At 43.2% G+C, this 21,344-nt stretch overlaps 1 protein-coding gene across 3 annotated transcripts in view; it reads right to left on the minus strand.

Annotated features, from left to right (window-relative positions):
* The window catches only part of XPO6 (exportin 6), a 119,821-nt gene that overhangs the window by 69,655 nt on the left and 28,822 nt on the right, over window positions 1–21,344 (minus strand). For 2 of the 3 annotated variants that reach the window (XM_017848637.1, XM_017848636.1), the window contains exons 2-6: window positions 19,652–19,742; window positions 15,255–15,367; window positions 13,977–14,174; window positions 7,591–7,750; window positions 3,919–3,996 (exon numbers count right to left, since the gene is read on the minus strand). In XM_017848637.1, coding sequence (XP_017704126.1) covers window positions 3,919–3,996; window positions 7,591–7,750; window positions 13,977–14,174; window positions 15,255–15,367; window positions 19,652–19,742 — 640 coding nt within the window. Of the gene's footprint in view, window positions 1–3,918; window positions 3,997–7,590; window positions 7,751–13,976; window positions 14,175–15,254; window positions 15,368–19,651; window positions 19,744–21,344 lie in introns of those variants that run through there. The other variant, XM_017848638.1, reaches the window with a different exon arrangement.

Here is a 21,344-nt window from a genome sequence, read left to right on the forward strand (position 1 = left end):
TTTTTTTTTTTTTTTTTGGAGACAGGGTCTTGCTCTGTCACCCAGGCTGGAGTACAGTGGTGCAATCATGGCTCACTGCAGCGTCAACCTCCTGGACTCAAGTGATTCTCCCACCTCAATCCCCCCAAGTAGCTGGGACTACAGGCATGAGCCACCATGCCCATATATATATATATGTATATGATGTGGGGTCTCACTATGTTGCCAACACAGGTCTCAAATACCTAAGCTCAAGTGATCCTGTCATCTCGGCCCCCCCAAAGTGCTGGGATTTACAGGCCTGAGCCACCATGCCCAGCCCTGTAATAAACTTTCATGCAAAGCTTTTTAATTATTGAAACTTCATGTGTTTCCTATCAGTTGTATATTTACTAACTTAGGATTTCTCAACCTCAGCACTCCTGGCACCTGGGGCCAGATCATTCTTTGGTCCCCTATATACTGTGGGGTGTTTAGCGGCATCCCTGGCCTCCATTCACTAGATGCCAACAGCACTTCTCCAGTCATGGAGACATTAACAAATATTCCCTGCAGGACAAACCACAGATCTAACTGCAGCCTTGGTCCAGTAAAATGGGGGGAAACTCTATTCAAGGAGCCCCTGGAGGAGAAAATAAGATCACAGGAGTTGTAAGTGACCCTCCCAAGTCCCACCTTTCTATAGGTAGTATATAAGGAATACATGAAAAGATTTGCATGAAGATATGTAATCTGTTAAGAATTGGCCTCAATTCATGCTCTCTGATACATCCTCACCCTGAAGAACTTTTCATCATCACCTGTGTACAGCTCTATATTTCAAACTATATATTATGTGCATGAGAAAGATATGGTCCCTTAATTTTACTGCAGAACAATCAAAGCTAACTCAGAATTGCTGTAATCACATAATCTCATTCTGTGCACTTTTCTCCCCATTGGTCCAGGCAGAGAGAAGTGAAGATGAGAGGAGATGAAGGAAGATGAGGCTGCTCAAGTGAAGCAGGAAGGAACAGCCTCAGCAGGCAGGGGGCAATGTCCACATCTTCCCTCATTTATCCAGAGAGGAAGCTATTTCCTTTTTATAGTCAAGGACATCAGCGGTCAGAAAAGGTAAAGGATCCACTCCAGGTCATGGAGTAAGTGGCAGGGCCAAGACTCAAAACCAGGGGAAGAAGGAAGTGGACGAAAGTGGTGAGAATGACCAAGAAAGCAAAGCTAGGACGATGACCGTGCACCTAGATTCAGCATTCTAGGGTTCTGGTAGGGGTTCATGTCCCCACTCTGCTCACTGGCGATGCAACCCCTGGCAAGCTTCCTTGTTTGTAGGCAAGAAACAGACTATCATCTGTCCCATAGCAGTCCGATCTCGCGAGGTGAGTGATCACTACTGCAGCCAGTTTAGGAGTCAAGCTAACAATTTGGGGGAACTATGCTGAGAAATAAACCACACACATTCCTTCAAACCTTTCTCTACATCCAGACTATTAAAGGAGTTGTTGCAGGAACTAGTCCCTGGGCTTGGTTCTTTAAAAGTGATGAGACAGAAAACTATATTAAAAGAAAGCATATGGGGAAAAAACCCCACAAGCCTCAGGGGGCTACTAAACCTAACACACAAGGCAGGAGAGTTCCGCACGGGCTGAGCTGGGGTGTGCTAAGGTATTTGTTTGGTTGCTTCACTGGGCCCTAAAGTTTCTCAGAATAAATTTTCTCTAGAAAACTGATATGGTCAAGAAAGCAAAACAATTTTCTGGAAATTTTACTGCTTAACTTGGCGTCTTAAGTGCACAAAGACAGTTGAGCAAAAGCATCAAAATGAATGGTGATTGCATCATCAGCACTGTCCAAATAGTGGGGCAAGATCTAATGACTTCACTTACATTACCATAAAAAGAAAGAAAAATACTGTAACAAATAAACACGCAATTTTTTTAAAGGGGAAGTATACCAGCTTAAAAGCTTATGTAACTCCCTAGGTGCCCCTATAGTCTCAATTTATTTTGTTATTTCTCAAATACTAAAACCCAACATTTCAAAAAATTTTAAGAGGCAATTCTCAAGAAGTAGGCACCACATTTTAGGTTTTGTTATATGCAAATGGAAAGTTAGTCCATATTTTATTCTGCCTAGCCTCATAAAACCTAGGCAACACATGGAAGAGGTAAGCACACATTTCTGGTTTGTATTATCTGACATTCCCTAACATGGCCCCGAGGAAAATAGAGCCTATCAAAGTATAAACTGAGTTAGCTCAGAACCTCTCTGGATGAAGCCAACTGAAACACAAACAAGTGTTTATTCTACAGTAAACTGCAGCTGCTAATAAACCGTGCTAGCGAGTATTCAACTGTCTAAAACAAATCTAATTCAAAAGAACTAATCTTGACTGGGTATGGTGGCTCACACCTGTAATCCCAGCAATTTGAAAGGCTGAGGCAGGTGGATAGCTTAAGCTCAGGAGTTCAAGATCAGCCTGGGCAATATGGCGAAACCCTGTCTCTACAAAAAATACAAAAATTAGCCAGGCATGTTAGTGCACGTCTATGGTCCCAGCTACTTGGGAGGTTGAGGTGGGAGGACTGCTGGAGCCCAGGAAGTCGAGGCTGCAGTGAGTTGTGATCATACCACTGCACTCTAGTCTGAGTGACAGAAAGAGACCTTGTCTCAAAAAAAAGAATTAGTATTTGCAAACAGAATTTAAATGAAATGACAAACTTAACTGTGGATACTCCAAGGTGTTCGTTCACTCATAAAATCAAATCTCTGAATCATTTCCAAATGTTTCTTTAATCATCCAGATACTGCAACATATAAATCTGCCGAGCCACCTCAAATATCTACCTAAAGAATAAAGGTTTGCCACCAAATACAAAGTTCCATTTCCTATGAGCTTATACTGCACTCTAGAACTCTATAATTGTTTGTAATCTAAGCAGTATGACAAATGGCTCTCTAATAATTTTTAATCCAAGTAAGATAATGAGAATTTGTAATAACTAGTGCACTATGAGTACTCCTCAAAACTTCCGGATAGATTTTCAATTCTAGAGTAACTCTGCAAGAATTTCAGCTTCCACATACTAACAACAGGCTACATAAAACAGCTTGGGCTTAGAGATGTCTGACTTCCACAGCCTATCTCCTTGAAGTAAAGGAGAAGATGTGGAAATATTTCTCATTAGCCACATCAACCTTTACAGTAGAGGAAGAAATATGTGCCAATTCACAGGATGTACTCTGCTGGAAAAGCATTTGTGATCATTTAGTGTAAACAGCAGCATTTAGAAACTAAAAGTTCCTGTTCAGATGCAATTTCCTCTTTCCATCCATCCTTGAAAGTAGTCATCTTTAGATGAACTGCACTCTGAATTTTGAAGCAGATATTAATATAACTATGGACAATAACTAGCAACTAGTAAACTATTTAATAGCCTCTGCAAATATGCCCCGCTTTACCAAATGACTCTTAACCAATGTTGACTCAATGCTAACTACTGCATAGTCTCCACTATGCAGGCGGAGAGGTCCCCACTCTGCCTTGGGCAACATGAGTCCAGTGAGGAAGAAAGCACTCAATATTTCTGTTCCTATGTCCTCTCCTGTGGGCTGCTGCCCACCTCCTGCCACCTCTGCAGAAGAAGCACAAGCAGAATTGTCAAGCCCAAAGGCTCCTATCAACCTCAGCACAAGCACATAGCCATGACATTTGGGAAATAGAAAAAAATGAGGACAACGACCTAGGACTATTTTTTTAATGTAATTTTTAAAAATAGAGATAGAGTCTCACTATGTTGCCCAGGCTGGTCTCAAACTCTTGGCCTCTAGCGATCCTCCCACCTCAGCCTCCTCAGTACTGAAGACTACAGGTACAAATCACCACACCTGGCCCCCAATACTTTAAAAAGAAGAATGCCTTGGCTGGCAGGCAGACCATACCACTTTCTCCTGAGGTCGGGGATGGTGGTGGAGTGGCAGCAGTAACACTGTGTTTGTCCCAGACAGTCTCCAAGATACCTACCAAGAAAGGAGAAACAGAGTTATAAGAGAAATGATGTCCAGCATACAAAGATTTAGAGAAAGTTTCTTGATACCTTTGATCAAACATCAGTACCTGAACATCCCTCTCTTGACCATGTCCTCCTCCAGCAAGCAGCTGTGCCTCTCGACTTCACAGCTGCCTTATGGCTCTCCACTGCTTCACTGTGGTCTTGCAGTGTGGCCTCTCCCCACTGTTGCCTCCAGCACTGCTCTTTGCCAGAGTCACCTGGTTGCTGCGTGCACTCACCCGTCACTTAATCCCCATCCTCCTTGACCACACTGTGGCATGACAGACCATTGCCTATACCCTTATCTGAGCCGGTAGCACCACTCTTTCCTGGTTTTTCTCTGGTTTCTTTGAACTCGATTCCATCCCTTTCACTATTACTTCCATCCTCTGCCCATGAGTCACTTAAACACACATGTTTCCCCAGATTCCCTTACTGCTCTGCTTCTCCTCTCATTTCACTCTCACTGCTAGAGTGACTCATCCACTGCCACGGCTTCAAGAAAACATATTCTGAAGCCTCTCAAGTCTCCTGTTCTTGGCCCAAACTCACCTTGACTACATACACCAAGCTCTGCATCACGTGATGGGGGCTTCAGAAACAAGGCAAGGCAATCACAGACCTGCATGTCCACCTGCTTCCTGGACAACACTACATGCATATCCCAAACACAACTTTTCGTTCCCCACAAACCTGCCACTAATTCTCTTTCGTTCCTCATGCAGGAAAACAGGCCGGAAATCCTGGCCTCTGCTAGACTCATCTAGCCTCACCTGACCCAGGCTTCAGCCCACCCAACAGATGAGGCCTACGCTCAACTGTCTGCTGTTCCTTCTATATGTGTCCCTCTCAACCTCTGACCTGCTCTCCTCCTCCCAATTTCAACTTGACCTTTCTACCAGACTAAATGCCACCTGCCTATACCTCAAAATTCCATTCAGCTGTCACCTCCTTCACGAATTGCTACACATAAAACATAAACTCTGTTATAGCTCTTAAAACATCTTTAACTGCTTACTTGTCTCTCTCCACTGAAGTGTAAATTACCTGAGGGTGGGAACTGTGTTTTCTTCTTCTTTGTACCCATACAGAACCCGGAACATAAGGTGATCATAAAGGCTTTTGAAAATATCTTATTCTCAAATTTTTCATATTAAAACCTGAATAAATCTTGAAAGCGTCATGCTAAGTGAAAAAGCCAGACACAAAAGATCACATATTGCATGCTTCCATTTTTATGAGAAGTCCAAAAAAGGCAAATCCATAGAGACAGACCAAGTAGATTAGTGAACGCCAGGGATTGGGGAGAGGAGAATGGGGTGGGGGGGACGGATATTGCTAATGGGTACAAGGCTTCTTTTTAGAGTGATGACAATGTTCTGGAATTAAATAGCGCTGAAGGTTGCACAACCTCAAGAATATACTAAAAGCCAGTCAATACTGCAATTTAAAATGGTGAGTTTTATCTCAATTTTTAAAATATTTAATATACTGCTAGGCACAGTAGGACACAGAGGTATAAAACGTGGTCCCTAACATTAGAAATCTGACATTTAGTTGGGGTGTCAAAAAATGTGCTTTGAGACCAGGCACAGTAGCTCATGCCTGTAATTTCAGCACTTTGGGAGGCTAAGGCAGAAAGATCACTTGAGCCTAAGAGTTAGAGACTAGCCTGGGCAATACAGGGAGACTGTATGTCTACTAAAAATACAAAAATTAGCCAGGTGTGGTGCCGCCTGCCTGTGGTCCCAGCTTCTGGGGAGATTGAGGTAGAAGGATCACTTAGGTCCCAAAATTTGAGGCTGCAGTAAGCTGTGTTCACATCACCACACTCCAGCCTGGGCAACAGAGAGAGATCCTGTCTCAAAAAAAGGAAAAAGAAAAAAAAAAGTGCTTTGAACGAACAAATACTCTGAAGGTTTAGGTCTACCCCTGGGGCTTTAGGGAAGGATGTGGGGGCAAATGCCGAGCTCTTTCTCTCTCTCTCTCTCTCTTTTTTTTTTTTTTTTTTTTTTTTTTAAGAGACAGGGTCTCACTCTGTTACCCAGGCTGGAATGCAGTGGTATGATCATACCTCACTGCAGCCTCAAACTCCTGAGCTCAAGCAATTCTCCTTCTTTAGCCTCCTGAGTATCTGGGAATACAGGCATGCATCATCACACCCAGCTAACTTTTTGGTTTGTTCTGTTTTGTTTTTTCCAGAAATGGGGCTCTCAATATGCTGCCCAGTCTGGTCTCAAACTCCTGGGCTCAAGTGATCCTCCCACCTCAGCCTCCCAAAGTGCTGGGATTACAGGCCTGAGCCATTGCACTAACCCAAGTTTACTTTTTAAATCAATGGTTCTTTCAGCCAATTTTAAGCGCCCACCACATGCCAAGCACTAAACTGGAGATACAAAGAAAGTTCCTAGACATCCAAGAAGNTTTTAAGAGACAGGGTCTCACTCTGTTACCCAGGCTGGAATGCAGTGGTATGATCATACCTCACTGCAGCCTCAAACTCCTGAGCTCAAGCAATTCTCCTTCTTTAGCCTCCTGAGTATCTGGGAATACAGGCATGCATCATCACACCCAGCTAACTTTTGGTTTGTTCTGTTTTGTTTTTTCCAGAAATGGGGCTCTCAATATGCTGCCCAGTCTGGTCTCAAACTCCTGGGCTCAAGTGATCCTCCCACCTCAGCCTCCCAAAGTGCTGGGATTACAGGCCTGAGCCATTGCACTAACCCAAGTTTACTTTTAAATCAATGGTTCTTTCAGCCAATTTTAAGCGCCCACCACATGCCAAGCACTAAACTGGAGATACAAAGAAAGTTCCTAGACATCCAAGAAGAAGCCTGGATAAAGGAGTCAGAGATAAAAACATTCTTTTCACTACAAGTTTCCCTCAAGTAGCAAGCCCAGGCTCCCGGCACTCCCAGGGCCTCATGGCCAGGTATTGCATACGTGCCTCCCTAGCAAACAGGTCTCACAGCAGCACAGAGAAGCCACCCCGGGCACCCAGGGTACTCCCCTCTCCTCCTACCTTCCTGTCTCATGTTGTGGTTTGCTTTCTGTTTCTTCTTACCCTTTACACCTTGTCACGAGGCACTCATCAAACAGAAGAGACAAAATGCTACATACAACTACAACCTAGTGCACGAGGAGATGGCTCCACACCACGTCTCATTTCCTTACCCAGAACAGGAATTTTCATATCCTCCTACTCCAACTTCTCCTGATCTTCAATTCAAATTATTTTACATAGAGTGCCTGCCACCCACCTAACTTACCATGCAGTGATTGGCACTGTAGGCATACTCCTATGACCTGGACTCTCCCTCACTGATCACAGTTACAGTGAGGACCAATTAGTGAAAGACTACGAGGAAAATAAGGCTCAAATCTATTTTGCGGTCCTACTATGTGCTAGACGCTGGGCTACAGGTGTTGGGAATGCAGCTTCCCATTTTCACGCTATCTCAGAAACAGCACAAACAACTGCTCAAAGCTGCTGAGCGCCAAGGCCTGAACTCTGGGCGCCTGCGGGCAGGCCTCTATCTCTGTATACTACCATACTGCTCACCTGTCAGTAGCCCAAGCACTGTCTGCACCTGGTCCAGTAGCAGCTTCCGCAACTCCTCCTTCCGAGCCACACTGAGGTCCTCACGGGGACAAGCCAGCTCTTCTGAAGTTGTCTTCAACATGATCAGCCCAAGAGGGGTTGTCACAGGGGACTGGATCAACTGCCGGGAAAAACCATGTTCTGAGCAGAGTGTTGGACTAATAAAGTACAAAGAGGACTCAGCAGTATTAAAGCTGTGAAGCATCTGTGTGTGTTTAATCTTATATGAACACAAATCAACACTTCAGAAACATCAGTTAGAGGCCGGGTGCAGTGATTCACACCTGTAATCCCAGCACGTTGGGAGGCCGAGACAGGCGGATCACCTGATGTAGGGAGTTCGAGACCAGCCTGATCAACATGGAGAAACCCCATCTCTACTAAAAATACAAAATTAGCCGGGTATGGTGGCGCACGCCTATAATCCCAGCTACTCGGGAAGCTAAGGCAGGAGAATCACTTGAACCCAGGAGGCAGAGGTTGCAGTGAGCTGAGATCGTACCATTGCACTCTAGCCTAGGCAAAAAGAGTAAAACTCCGTCTCAAATAAAAAAAAAATAAACATCACTTAGAGGATATTTAGGGAGCTCTTTTAACCATTCAAAGTACATTCTCATCATATTTTACAGATAAAATTCTAATACCATGAACTTAAAACAGCTAGAAAACAATGGTCTTTTATACCTAACATGACCATTTTATACATGTCCAGATTCCTACCACAGCCTTTGTTACTTTTCTAGTAACCAAGTTTTGTGTGTACATGTATATAAATTACATCTATATTAGTGATTAAGATGTGTAAATCAATTTGTGATGTCTTTTCAATACGCATGCTGTTAAACCAACTTTATACTTCTAAACTCTGCATGCTTCAGAGAAGGTCATGATTAAATATGGCAGAGCAACAGCACACATACATGTCATTAAACTATGACTAGTTAAGATTTTGCAAATACCTATGTAGCAAATTAAGTTACTTTTTCTATCACCTATAATAGTCTCTCTACCATAAGAAAGTTTAATTAAATGAGACAAAAAAAGTACGCCTTCAATAGCATAGCACTACCTACATCTTCCTAATCATTTTTACAAAATTCAAAGCATTACTATTACATTTATTTTTTAATTTCCAGAAATGATAAAAGTAAACAAGTTGCCACTAAGATTATCTGTTAATTGCTACAATCTATAAAAGAGCAGACAATTTGAAAAGCACTTCAAGTTTTTCTTTAATCTTAATTAAGTTTAAATGTAGTTAATTCCCTGACACGCTTTTCTTTTACTTACTCAAGCTAAAAATATATATAAACTTTAGGGAAGAGGAGAACACTCAGGAACTGTACCCATACAGATTTTATATTCTTCACTTCAAAAAATATAGGGTACAAGCTGGGCGTGGTGGCTCATGCCTGTAATCCCAGCACTTTGGGAGGTCGAGGCGGGCAGATCACTTGAGGTCAGCAGTTCGAGACCAGGCTAGCCAACATGGTGAAACTCCATCTCTACCAAAAATACAAAAATTAGCTGGGTGTGGTGGCAAGCACCTATAGTCCCAGCTACTCAGGAGGCTAAGGCAGGAGGATCACTTGAACCCAGGAGGCAAAGGTTGCAGTGAGCCGAGATCACCCCACTGTACTCCAGCCTGGGCAAGAGAGCAAGACTCCATCTCAAAAAAAAAAAAAGAAAAGAAAAGAAAAGAAATACAGGGTACATTCCTTTCCCTTACAAATAACTCTTCCTATCACAAAGCAAGGAAAAGCTCATCCCTAAAGAACAGGACAAGTACTCAATAATGGGAACTTAAGGTAAATTCAAGTGTCTTCAGAAGCAGCACTAGGTAACCAGCAGCAATGAATGATGTGTTTAAAATGCTCTCTATAAATTCAGGTCTCTTGAACACTAAAACTCTGTATATTCTCCACAATTTTTATCTTTGTTTTCTAAAAATTGGGCCTATTTCTAACACTGACTTAAATTCAGATCATGCAGTATAGGGAGGACAGGAAATTTCTCTTCACACAATGAAGTAGAACTGATCCTTGGTAAGCCTCTCTTTCCATTTGGAGACCTCTGGCTTATCGGTCTATATTCTAAAAGATTCCCATTACTTCCTCCTTTTCCTTTCTTTCTCCTCTACCTCTTGTCTCTATTTTCCCCTCCAGGCTGCATTCTTACTCTCTCAGCTGGAAATGACTCGTAATGCCAAATATCCCATTTGGCAATATATACCTTCCTATAAATATGAAATGCTGTACTTCCCAGAAATAAAAATCCCCCACAATATGAAAAAATCTATCTGCAAGTTCTCCTTCCTCTCACCATTTAGGGGAAAGGGAGAAGGTCGGGCGAGAAGCCAGATGAAAAGAGAAAACTATTCTTTACTTGAGAAAGAGCTTGATAAAATGTGTAATTTTTCTTCTCATTAGCTTTGTACCCAGAAAGCTTTTTATTAAAATAGTGTTTCCCTTTACCATCTTCACATCTTTAATTTAAGCTTGTAACACAGGTAATCTCTGCAGTTTAACAGACAATGAGCTCCTGCAGGTTGAAGAATAAGTTCAGGTTTCTAGTGTGAACTTCTGAAAAGGTTCCATCGTTTTTATTACACAACCCAACAGAAGAAACAGCAATTCTCTCCTGTGCTGCTTGCCCCTTAAGTATCTGGTCCCAGGCACAATGTGACCACAGGTTCTGCTCAACAGACTTCAGGAATTTGAAGAACAGGTTCTAGAACAGTTGGTGTCACATGTGCGCTGGCGTATATGCGGGCAGGTGGGAAGGAAAGGGGTCGGTTTCAATTTCGATTACTTCTCCAGCAGCCTAGAAAGGGTATAACCAACCCACAGCACGTAAGGCTGGGTTACCAAATCAACCCCTCTCTATCTGCTTATGGTGGTCACTACAATTATAACAAAAACTGCATAGATACCACCCAACAAACTGTCACAGAGTTCAAAAAAAACAAAACCATGCACCCCAGACTGCAAACACAACATGAGCCCAAAAAAACGCTTTAGATGATTTACTCAAAGGATCATGTGATGGTGAAACTGATTCCAGAACTAGTTTGGCATTATTTACCAATATCTGAAGAAAACATTTACAGTTAGCCCTCCACACCCATGAGTTCTGTATCCAAGGGTTCAAACAACCACAGATAGAACATAATCAGGAAAAAGAAGAAAAAACGGCTGCATCTGTATTAAACATGTATAGTTTTTAATTGTCATTATTTACTAAACAATACAAGTATAACAACTGGGGTTTTTTTTTTTTTTTTTTTTTTTTTTTTTTGACGGAGTGCAGTGGCGCGATCTCGGCTCACTGCAAGCTTCACCTCCTGGGTTCACGCCATTCTCCTGCCTCAGTCTCCCCAGTACCTACAACTACAGGCACCCGCCACCACGCCTGGCTAATTATTTTTGTATTTTTAGTAGAGACAGGGTTTCACAGTGTTAGCCAGATGGTCTCAATCTCCCGAACTCATGATCTGCCCGCCTCAGCCTCAGTATAGCAACTACTTACAGAACATTTATGTTCTATTAGGTATTAGAAGTAATCTAGAGATGGTCTAACCTACACAAAAGGATGTGCATAGGTTACATGCAAACTATGCCTTTTTATATCAGGGAATTCGGCATCCATGAATTTTGGTATCCAAGTGGGTCCTGGAACTAATCCCCCACAGATACAAAGGGATAACTATATTATCAGAAATGTCAGCAGTTGAGCACTGATCATTCTTGACAAGGCTTATATGCCATTGTCTAGTTCACAAGAATAAATAAGAAGCAGGACATAACACAACTGGAAAGGATTTCAAAGATCACTTAGTCCAAGCCTCTCATTTTACAAAGAAAGAAAGGGAAGCTTACGTAAGCAGCAGGAGGTGCTAAAATCAAAGAGGACTTTAGGTTAGGGGCAGTGGCTCACGCCTATAATCCTAGCACTTTGAGAGGCCACGGCAGGAAGATCACTTGAGGCCAAGAGGTCAAGGCCAGCCTAGGCAACAATAGTGACACTCTATCTTTATTAAAATTAAAGAAAAGAAAAAGATGACTTTACAAAGTTGGTGCAGAACCCAAACCTGCTGCCTCAGAGTCTGGCTCTTTCTACCATATGGTGTTTCAAAGTCACAAAAGCTACATGAGGTTAAAGGAGTCACTATTGAAGGGGCTGAAAGGGGGAGGTGGTGGAGAACAGTGGACAACTAGCCTTTTTAAACCTCCAGAAGCCTTTCACCTAAAAGTGCTCTCTTCCAAATCCATCTTTTGTTACAAATAATTATACTTCAAATGTAGCCAGGAAACGTTCTGTTCTTCATCACACCAATCCCAGCGGTGCAACTGTGGCTCCTCCTTACCTGCTATCATCAGGCCTGTGACTCTCCATCTCAAGGTCCTTCTCTTGTCACAGGACGCACCACTAACCAACCCAGGAATAGGTTCACTTAGAAGACTCCAAACACTCTTAGTCTTTCCTGTCTCCAGTGGGCTTCCCTAGCGCCCACTTAAGAAAGCCTTGGAAAGGGTTACCATAACCATCCTCAACTTGGAGTGAAGGCAAGTGTATTGGACAGAACGCCAGGGAAGTGTCTCCTGTCTCATGTCCCCCGAGTCCAGGCCTACTCGCCTGCTTGCCATTCCTCAGATCCTGTGCACCTGCTATCCTCTGCCCCAAATACTGTTCCCCTAGATACCCACGTGGTTCACCCCATAACCCCCACTCAGGTTTCTGCTCAAATGTCTGTCCCCAGAAAAGCCTTCTACGAGCATCCCATCTAAACACAGCCCCTGCTAGTTTCTTTCCCCTTCCCTGGATTGAGTTTTCATCATACTTATAAATACCTCCAAGTGTGTATCTGCTTATTGTTTGCTGATGCCCCCATCCCCGCCCTGAGATCATAAACTCCAGAAAGGCAGGGACCTGGTGTTTGTTCATTACCATATCCCTTCACGTGCTTAGTGTTCAACAAATAGTTGACTATTTGAATAAAGGCATGAATCTCCTTGGCAGTAACAACCCAATATATCTCTAGATGAATGAAGCACTATACAAAACAAAACTAAATGAAGAATTTTTGTGCCCTTCTGAGAGACAATCTGAGAGAAGCACTTTGGAGGCTGAATTCTTTTTTAATTGCTGCATCATTAAAATGGTTTGAATGAAGAGCAGGCAGAACATTAGAAAATGATATTGTTCTGGAAAATCCTACAGTCACTGAGACTATAACCAATTTTCAAAGAACTTTATTTCTATAAACTGTATATAATACCATTTCCTGCATACCCAAGACTAGCTCAATAACATGAAAATGTTTCCAACTTGACCACAGGATTCAAATGAGCAACAGCATCTCCCTCATAGCTTTTAGGTCACAACTACTCCCTTCTGACTTCTAAATCCTGACCCCAGATCCACACTTCCTAATGTCTCATTAGTTATTACAGAGAAGGAACACAAATTTTAAATGCATTTTCTATCAAACTGAATTCACCAACTTCTGCCCAAACTCATTCCCCTTCTTTCAACCCTGGCCTGAAAAATCTATCTGAACCAGAAAATTGGAAGTCATTATAGATTCCTCCCTTCTCTCCCCTCTCACCTAGTGTCACTGGCTTCCTGCCCCTATCCCCTGGGTGCCTCACCTCCACCCACCAGGTCATCTCCTTTTGGTTCAGATCCTCTTCATCCTGCCTCTTTCCCTCTCACCTCGCCCCTCTGCAACCCAAACCCCAGCTAGCCATCATTCCACCATAAACATGTAGCCATGTTTTCTCCCTCTTCAAAATTTTCATTAGCTCCCTAGGAAAAACTACGAATTGCACAATGGAACCCCCCAACCCTTCCTGGCCTGGCCTCTGCCCATCAATCTAGCCCCTTACTCTACCACTTCGCCATCTCACATCTCAGCCCAACACCACTAAGTCTACATGCTATGCCACCACAGCACTCTGCATATACTCCCATAATAATTACCATATTATTGAGTAATTACTGTTTGCACAGCTATTTCCCCCACTAAATGCTGAAACTACTGAAGGCCTCACCCTTGTACCCTTAACACCTAGTACAGCACCTAACAGACTTTCAAATACTGGCTGAACAAACTGCACAACAGGTTAACAAAGAGATTAGGTTTTTCTCCCCCACTTTCTCCACTGCACAAAGATACAATATGTCTTATAAATATAAAGTTAAGTGAATGTGATAATCTGTCCTACAATAACCTCACTACTGCAGTTCTAAAATGCTAATCTTAAAAGTCCTCTTCAGGACAAGGAAATAATCACTTCAACAAACAAACTATTTACAAGATAAAGTTTCCTTAGGCATATCCTTACCTGTAAAATGTTAGTAAAAAAGTCGTGATAGAACATGGGCCAATCCTGACGTCCAATATCAACAATAACTTTGCAGAGCTTGTTCCGGATAAAGTAAGGTAAGGTTTTATGGTGAGCCAAAAGGAGTTTGGGCAGGCAGCTACGGATTTCCATCTTATCCTGAGATGGGACCCCAAGCCACATTTTATTGATCAGATTCTGAAAAACAAATACACATCTTTTAAGTTAACAACCTATACACAAAAATAACTGCTTTTCATCCCACAGATAGCTATATCACTTATAAACAAGAAACCCTCTTTAAATAAAGGTTTGGGGCAATATGGCAATAAGAATAATAAAAGTATTCAAATCTTATGACACAGCAGTCCCATAACAGAAACAAAAGCTGTATGTGTAAAACTTTTTTACACCACTGTCTCTAATAGCCACCAAAATATACTGACAGAAACAACTTCAATGTTCAAAAACAGAAGAATGCCTTGGTGAATAATGTCATAACTACATGCGGAGATATAAAATAAAGTGGGGAAAAGCAGAATACAAAATATCATGGGCAATATGATTACAACTAGATTTTTTTTTTTTTTTCAGGCTGGAGCACAGTGGCACAATCTGGGCTCACTGTAAGCTCCGCCTCCCGGGCTCATGCCATTCTCCTACCACAACCTCCTGAGTAGCTGGGACTACAGGTGCCCGCCACCACGCCCGGTTAATTTTTTTTTTTTTTTTTTTTTTTTTTTTTTTTTTAGTAGAGACGGGGTTTCACCGTGTTAGCCAGGATGCTCTCCACCTCCTGACCTCATTGATCCGCCCACCTCAGCCCCTCAAAGTGCTGGGATTACAGGCATGAGCCACTGCGCCCAGCCTACAATTAGATTTTTTAAAGGTGCACACAGAAAACAAGGATTGGAAGAGAGGTGATATAAATAAAACTTTTTGCTGTTGGGGATGATGCTATTATGGTTATCATTTCTCCTCCTAAAATGTTTTTAATTATCTTTCCCTTATCAATGATAATAGGCAGGGAACAGTTATATGTTACCACAAATGACCTACCTACTTAACCCTAAAGTCAACCATCCATCTTACCTTTCTAGTGTGGAAGATGGAAGATGCCCCAAACAACACACAGCTACATAAAGACAGTATGTGGGACGATGTCCCAGAGCTGAGCTACCCTCTCCCAGCACATTACAGCTCTAGTCTAGTGCCAATGATATGGCAATACGACTACAAAATCCTTTTCAGAAGAGTATAAAATTACTGACAACTTACCTCAAAAACTGTTAAACTGTACATCATTACATAGTCATTCCTAGTGCTGGAGAGAAAGTACAGGCAGAATCTCCAGGCTCCTATTTGCTGGGCAAAGTTATTAAGAAGCTCCTCTGGAAAAGTTAAATGGTAACAAAAGAAAGCTATGAAAATACATGAAATTAGACAAGGTTGGGCTATCTTATTACTATTTAAACATTCCTCTCTGCATATAATGTAAATGATGTCAAAACCAGCAGATTCTTCAAGATAGAAAGAATAAATCATACAATATTTTTCTGCATCTGAGGTGACCATGGACACTGACAATATTTTCAGCCATCTAAAAGCCAATAACCTTGCTATGGATATTTCTCTAGGCAGAGAAACTTTCACTGCTAAAGTTCTTATTTAAGCTAATATGTGGCTGGAATGTTCTAAGAGTACCCTTCCATCTTCTTAAAACTGCTAGCTAACTTCCTCTGAATGTGAGCTACATTCTAGCACCTCACCATTCCTCTACAAATCTTCAGTGGAGTCTACATTGTTCACACACAAAATGATGGCTAGAAAGGCAGAAAAAGAAAAGATTAAGACTAACCCTACAAAGATAGGAAAGGAAAAAAAAATGCAAGGAATTCAAAATGGCTAACTCTTCATTTGGGTTGGTTTTTATTTTAAAACACCGCCACCAAAAAAGTGAAATGACCTGAGGCGAGAGCAACGATGACCAGTGTTGCGGCGAGCAGCCCTGTCCACACATCATGTTGGTTAGAAAGGTGTTCCTCCTCCTCCTCAGGCTGCTGATGGCATCAGCCAGAACCCACAAGGCAACAACCATTACGGGGCTACCATTATGTTTCTGGACATGCTGTCCCTTAGTCACCTTGAGCTGCTGCACTGGTCATGAAATATAATCCAAAAAGGGTAAAAGTACAAAGGCCCACAACTTTGAGAGATTCTAGAAAGCCTTTGGAAAAGCAGAATACACAGCAGTTTCTTCTAATCCTCAAGTCATTGCTCTGCTAGTTCCCTACAACTTAAGCTAAATCCAACGAGGCAGTCTCATAAAAAAAAAAATCCATGGAAAGGCCAGGCACAGTGGCTCACATCTGTAATTCCAGCACTTTGAGAGGCTGAGGCAGGAGGACTGCTTGAGGCCAGGAGTTCAAAGACCAGCCTGGGCAACACCGAGACCCTGTCTCTACGAAACAAAGAAAAACTTAACTAGATATGGTGGCACATGCCTGTAGTCCTAGTTACTCAGAAGGCTGAGGCAGGAGGAGACCTTACTATGTTGTCCAGGCTGGTCTTTAACTCCTGGCCTCTAGTGATCCTCCTGTCAGCCACCTGAATAGCTAGGATTATAAGCATGAGCCACCACGCCCAGATGGCTATTTAAAGAAAAAAAACTCAACAACTTAGGAGAGTCTCAAAATGAACAGCTTTGGTGTGCCTGAAGCTTTAGCCCAGGAGGCCGAGGTTGCAATGAGCTATGATCATGCCACTACATCCAGCCTGAGTGATAAGAGCAAAATACTATCTCTTTAAAAAAAAAGAAAAGAAAAGAAAAAGGCCGGGCCTGTTGGCTCACGCCTGTTAATCCCACCACTTTGGGAGGCCAAGGCGGGCGTATCACAAGGTCAAGAGATAGACTATCCTGGCCAACACTGTGAAACCCCGTCTCTACTAAAAATACAAAAATTAGCTGGGTGTGGTGGCGCACGCCTCTAGTCCTAGCTACTCGGGAGGCTGAGGCAGGAGAATCGCTTGAACCCGGGACCGAGGAACGGAGGTTCTGGCAGTGAGCCCGAGACTGCCCTCACTGCGTATGCGTTGGCAACGAGTGTGAGGCTCCGTCTCAAATAAAAAAAAAAAAGAAAACGATAAATCAAGTCTTTCAAGATCATTTCAAAGAGGGCTCACAGGGCTGTGAAACCGTGAGCTCTTAATGCTATGACCAAAGACTGAAGTTCTCTATAGGATGCCATAGCACTCAATGGTGCTGTTTTCCTGAAGAGATATTAGGGGGGAAACATATTTTTGTAGAGACGGAGTCTTACTATGTTGCCCAAACTGGTCTCAAACCCCTGGGCTCAAGTATTCCACTTGCCTTGACCTCCCAAAGTGCTGAGATTGCAGGCATGAGTCACCATGCCCAGTCAAAAAAATTATTTTAATAAAAATAAAAGTTAATTACAAATCCATAAAAGGAAGCTAACAGCCTGCCCTAATAATTAAGCAAAGGTTTCTGTGAATCCCCAAGATGAAGTCAAACCGGACTGGAACTGAGGAACTCTGGGCTCTGTTCTAGACTCTGAGTCTGACCCCAAGTGAGTCACTGCTCCTCGATGCTTCTGTTTCCTCCACTCTACAATGACCACACCGTCTCAAGGTCCTGCTAACAGCTCTATCAATTTCTAGAGCACTAGTAATTTACCTTTGCTGGAGGGTGGGTGGAGCCCTTTGAAGAAAAGGCTTCCTTCCTTTCTCTGACCAAACTAGGAAAAGCCTAGAGTTTATCTCAAGACCACAGAAAAGAAGCAGTAAGTGGTCCAAGCCCACACACTCAAATAAAGCTACAATGACTAGGTACAAAGAGAACTAACCAAGACAAGCCTACTGTATAGAAACAAACCCCCGGATTCCCCTCAGCCTGCATTCAAATTTGGCATCTGGAGCATTTGGCTACTTAAATCTCTTTTAAGATCAGATGAGAATATGAACATGTTCAGCAGGTGCTATGTTTAATTCATGAAATAAAAGGTGAGCAAGGCAGAGGCTGCAGTGAGCCAAGATCGTGCTACTGCACTCCAGCCTGGGCAACAGAGGGAGATTTCCATCTCAAAAACAAACAAACAAACAAAAAATGTTTGCCGGGCGAGGTGGCTCACGCCTGTAATCCCAGCACTTTGGGAGGCCGAAGTGGGTGGATCACGAGGTCAGGAGATCGAGACCATCCTGGTAACACGGTGAAACTCTGTCTCTACTAAAAATACAAAAAATTAGCTGGGCGTGGTGGCGGGCGCCTGTAGTTCCAGCTACTCGGGAGGCTGAGGCAGGAGAAAGGCATGAACCTGGGAGGCAGAGCTTGCAGCGAGCCAAGGTGGCACCACTGCACTCCAGCCTGGGTCACAGAGCGAGACTCTGTCTCAAAAAAAAAAAAAGAAGGTGAGCAATATTTGATTTGCAAACCAAAAATTAAAGAATCAAAAGCATTTCAATTATAATCTAAAAAAAGACTTCAAAGAATAGAGTGTCAGAATATCGAAGACTAATGGCCAGGCATGGTGGCTCACACCTGTAATCCCAGCACTTTGGGAGGCCGAGGTGGGCAGATCTCGAGGTCAGGAGTTCAAGACCAGTCTGGCTAATATGGGTGAAACCCCGTCTCTACTATAAATACAAAAAATTAGCCGGGGGTGGTGGTGGGCACCTGTAATCCCAGGAACATGGGAGACTGAGGCAGGAGAATCGCTTGAACTCAGGGGGCGGAGGTTGCAGTGAGCCGAGATCACCCCACTGAACTCCAGCCTGGGCAACAGAGCGAGACTCCCTCTCAAAAAAAAAGGGGGGGGAGGCGGGGGCGGTGGCTTGCGCCTGTAATCTCAACACTTTCGGAGGCCGAGGCGGGCGGATCATGAGGTCAGGAGATTGAGACCATCCTGGCTAACATGATGAAACCCTGTCTCTACTAAAAACACAAAAAAATGAGCTGGCCGTGGTGGCGGGCGCCTGCAGTCCCAGCTACACGGGAGGCTGAGGTCAGAGAATGGCATGAACCCAGAAGACGGAGAGTGCAGTGAGCCAAGATCGTGCCACCACACTCCAGCCTGGGCAACAGAGCGAGACTCCGACTCAAAAAAAAAAAAATTTTTTTTGAGACAGAATCTTATGTTGCCCAGGCAGCAGGAAGTCCTCAAATGTAATACCAGTTATGGGATTTCTGGGCACTATTAGGTTCAGATCAGACCTCTGCACAGCAAAACACGTTGATTTTGACACTTTCCAGAGTTGTTATTGTTTTTCTTTAAATAACCATCCAGGTGCGGTGGCTCACGCTTATAAGCCCAGCTATTCAGGAGGCTGAGACGGAGGATCACTTGAGGCCAGGAGTTCAAAAGCAGCCTGGGCAACATAGCGAGACCCTGTCCCACTCACCCTAGACCCTCCACCAAAAAGTCGAAGGCTTCTTATATAAAAGTTCAACAACATTGCTGAAATTAAGATCCACAGTGATGGATTTTCTTTCCTTTGGTCAAGTGGAGGGGTTTCCCCAGCCACGTGCCAGCAGAACCAGAGTGAAAAAAGTAAGAATTCCAGGGGAAAGCATGCAGTCACGGCTATGAACAACTCCTTCCTCCCTACCAGGGCCTCCTCATTATAAATTCTTCTTTACAAGTCAACGCTCCACTTACCTATCTCACGTTTTCTTTCATTGCTCGTACAATCGTGAAAAAATTCTGTCATCAGACTTTCCAGTGCCCTGAGAGAGGCTTCTTCAGATGCCTACAAAGGAATTTGAAAAAAAATCAGTAAGCTGTATCTTCAGTTCCACTGTTCCTCAGTTCCTTCTAAGTCACATTCAACAGCAAGGGCAATTTACTTCCTCAAAATCTTGGTTCAACATTCTTCAAATGCATGGTATACACCAGAAAAACTGAAGGGAATTTCCCAGCTGACTCGAAACCCAATGCTGTTGCTGCAGCCTCTATAAATTCATGCTACTGTGCAGCTGATTTTCAATTATGTATGCTAAGGAAAGAGGAAATTCAAAATTCAACTCTGGAATCATGGTTGAAAGCAAATTAGCCCCTGGCCCTTCCTGAATGGGCAGAGTGGGGAGATTCAAGAAGGCCAGAGCTCCTCATAGACTATCCATCCCTGATACATTTTTCCTGCGTCTGAATAATTTGCCATATTTTGATTCACAGCACTTATATCAAACTGCTTCATGGATTCTCAGGGGTTTTTGGGGGGAACCGGGGAGAGTTGTCTTTTTTTAAGAGACAGGGTCTCTCTTTGCCGAGGCTGAAGTACAGTGGTAAAATCATAGCTCACTGCAGCCCTGAATTCCTGGGCTCAAGCTATCTTCCCGTCCCAGCCTCCCAAAGCAATGGGACTACAAGTGTGAGTCACTCACTGCACCTGGCCATGGATTCTTGGCGGTTTTTGAAGGCATTCCAGGAGTCATACAGTCAATTCTCAATCTCACATGAGCAGCCAACAGAGATTAAAGTACAGCTGAGAACCAAGCTAAATAGGGATTCAAAATTAGTTCCTCTAAACCACAGGCCCACAGTGAAAGCCAGACTCTCAGCAGAACTGCTCAGGTTGGAAATGAAGAGGAGAGGGCCCAAGGCCCCCAGTGCTCATCCTCTCCCTTTGGGGTTTATATTGAGCCCCAAATCCCACTTCCTTTATTCTTATTCAAGTAAGAGGAGTCGCAGAAATAACCTTGAGTTAACACTCTTCACACAACCTGCCTTCAAAAAGGTAACCATTCCCAAACCATTTTTGAGTCATCACTGGTATAATTCTACCCCAGAGATCATCAAGAGCCAGCAGTAGTTCTGATTGTTTAATCATCTCTTAACTTCTTTCTTCCTACCTATCTCCATTCCCCATATCCTCTCCATCACCCATGGACTGAGACCTGACTATAAAAACTGCATTTTAAAACAACAAGCCCACACTCAAATGTGTCACACGTCAAACTATAGTATACCAGAGGCCTCCGTCCAGTGATTGACTTTGTGAAGACTGAGGAACTTTTCATCTCTGTGGAAAAACCAGCACTTCTCAGTACCAATTACAGAGGCTGAATCAGACTTGATTCACAAGCGTGTGCACACCAACCAACACACTCAAATGCACCACACAGAAGGCAGGGCCACGTTCATACAGTGCAAGGCACATCTGTTCCTCCCACACTGAGGTCACAGAATGATGGTTCTGCAATGACACCCGAACTGTGACACACTGAATGATGAATTACTGTATAGTACTTTGAGCACTTGTGAGTGAGAGGGACTTTCTTCCCTGAATTTTATATTTAGGATAAAGATTAGCCTAGCCCCCTACTCCTCTTTCAAACGTCCATATCGGTTT

This window comes from Rhinopithecus bieti, unplaced genomic scaffold (assembly GCF_001698545.2).
Source record: "Rhinopithecus bieti isolate Rb0 unplaced genomic scaffold, ASM169854v2 scaffold_31940, whole genome shotgun sequence".
Taxonomy (NCBI): domain Eukaryota; kingdom Metazoa; phylum Chordata; class Mammalia; order Primates; family Cercopithecidae; genus Rhinopithecus; species Rhinopithecus bieti.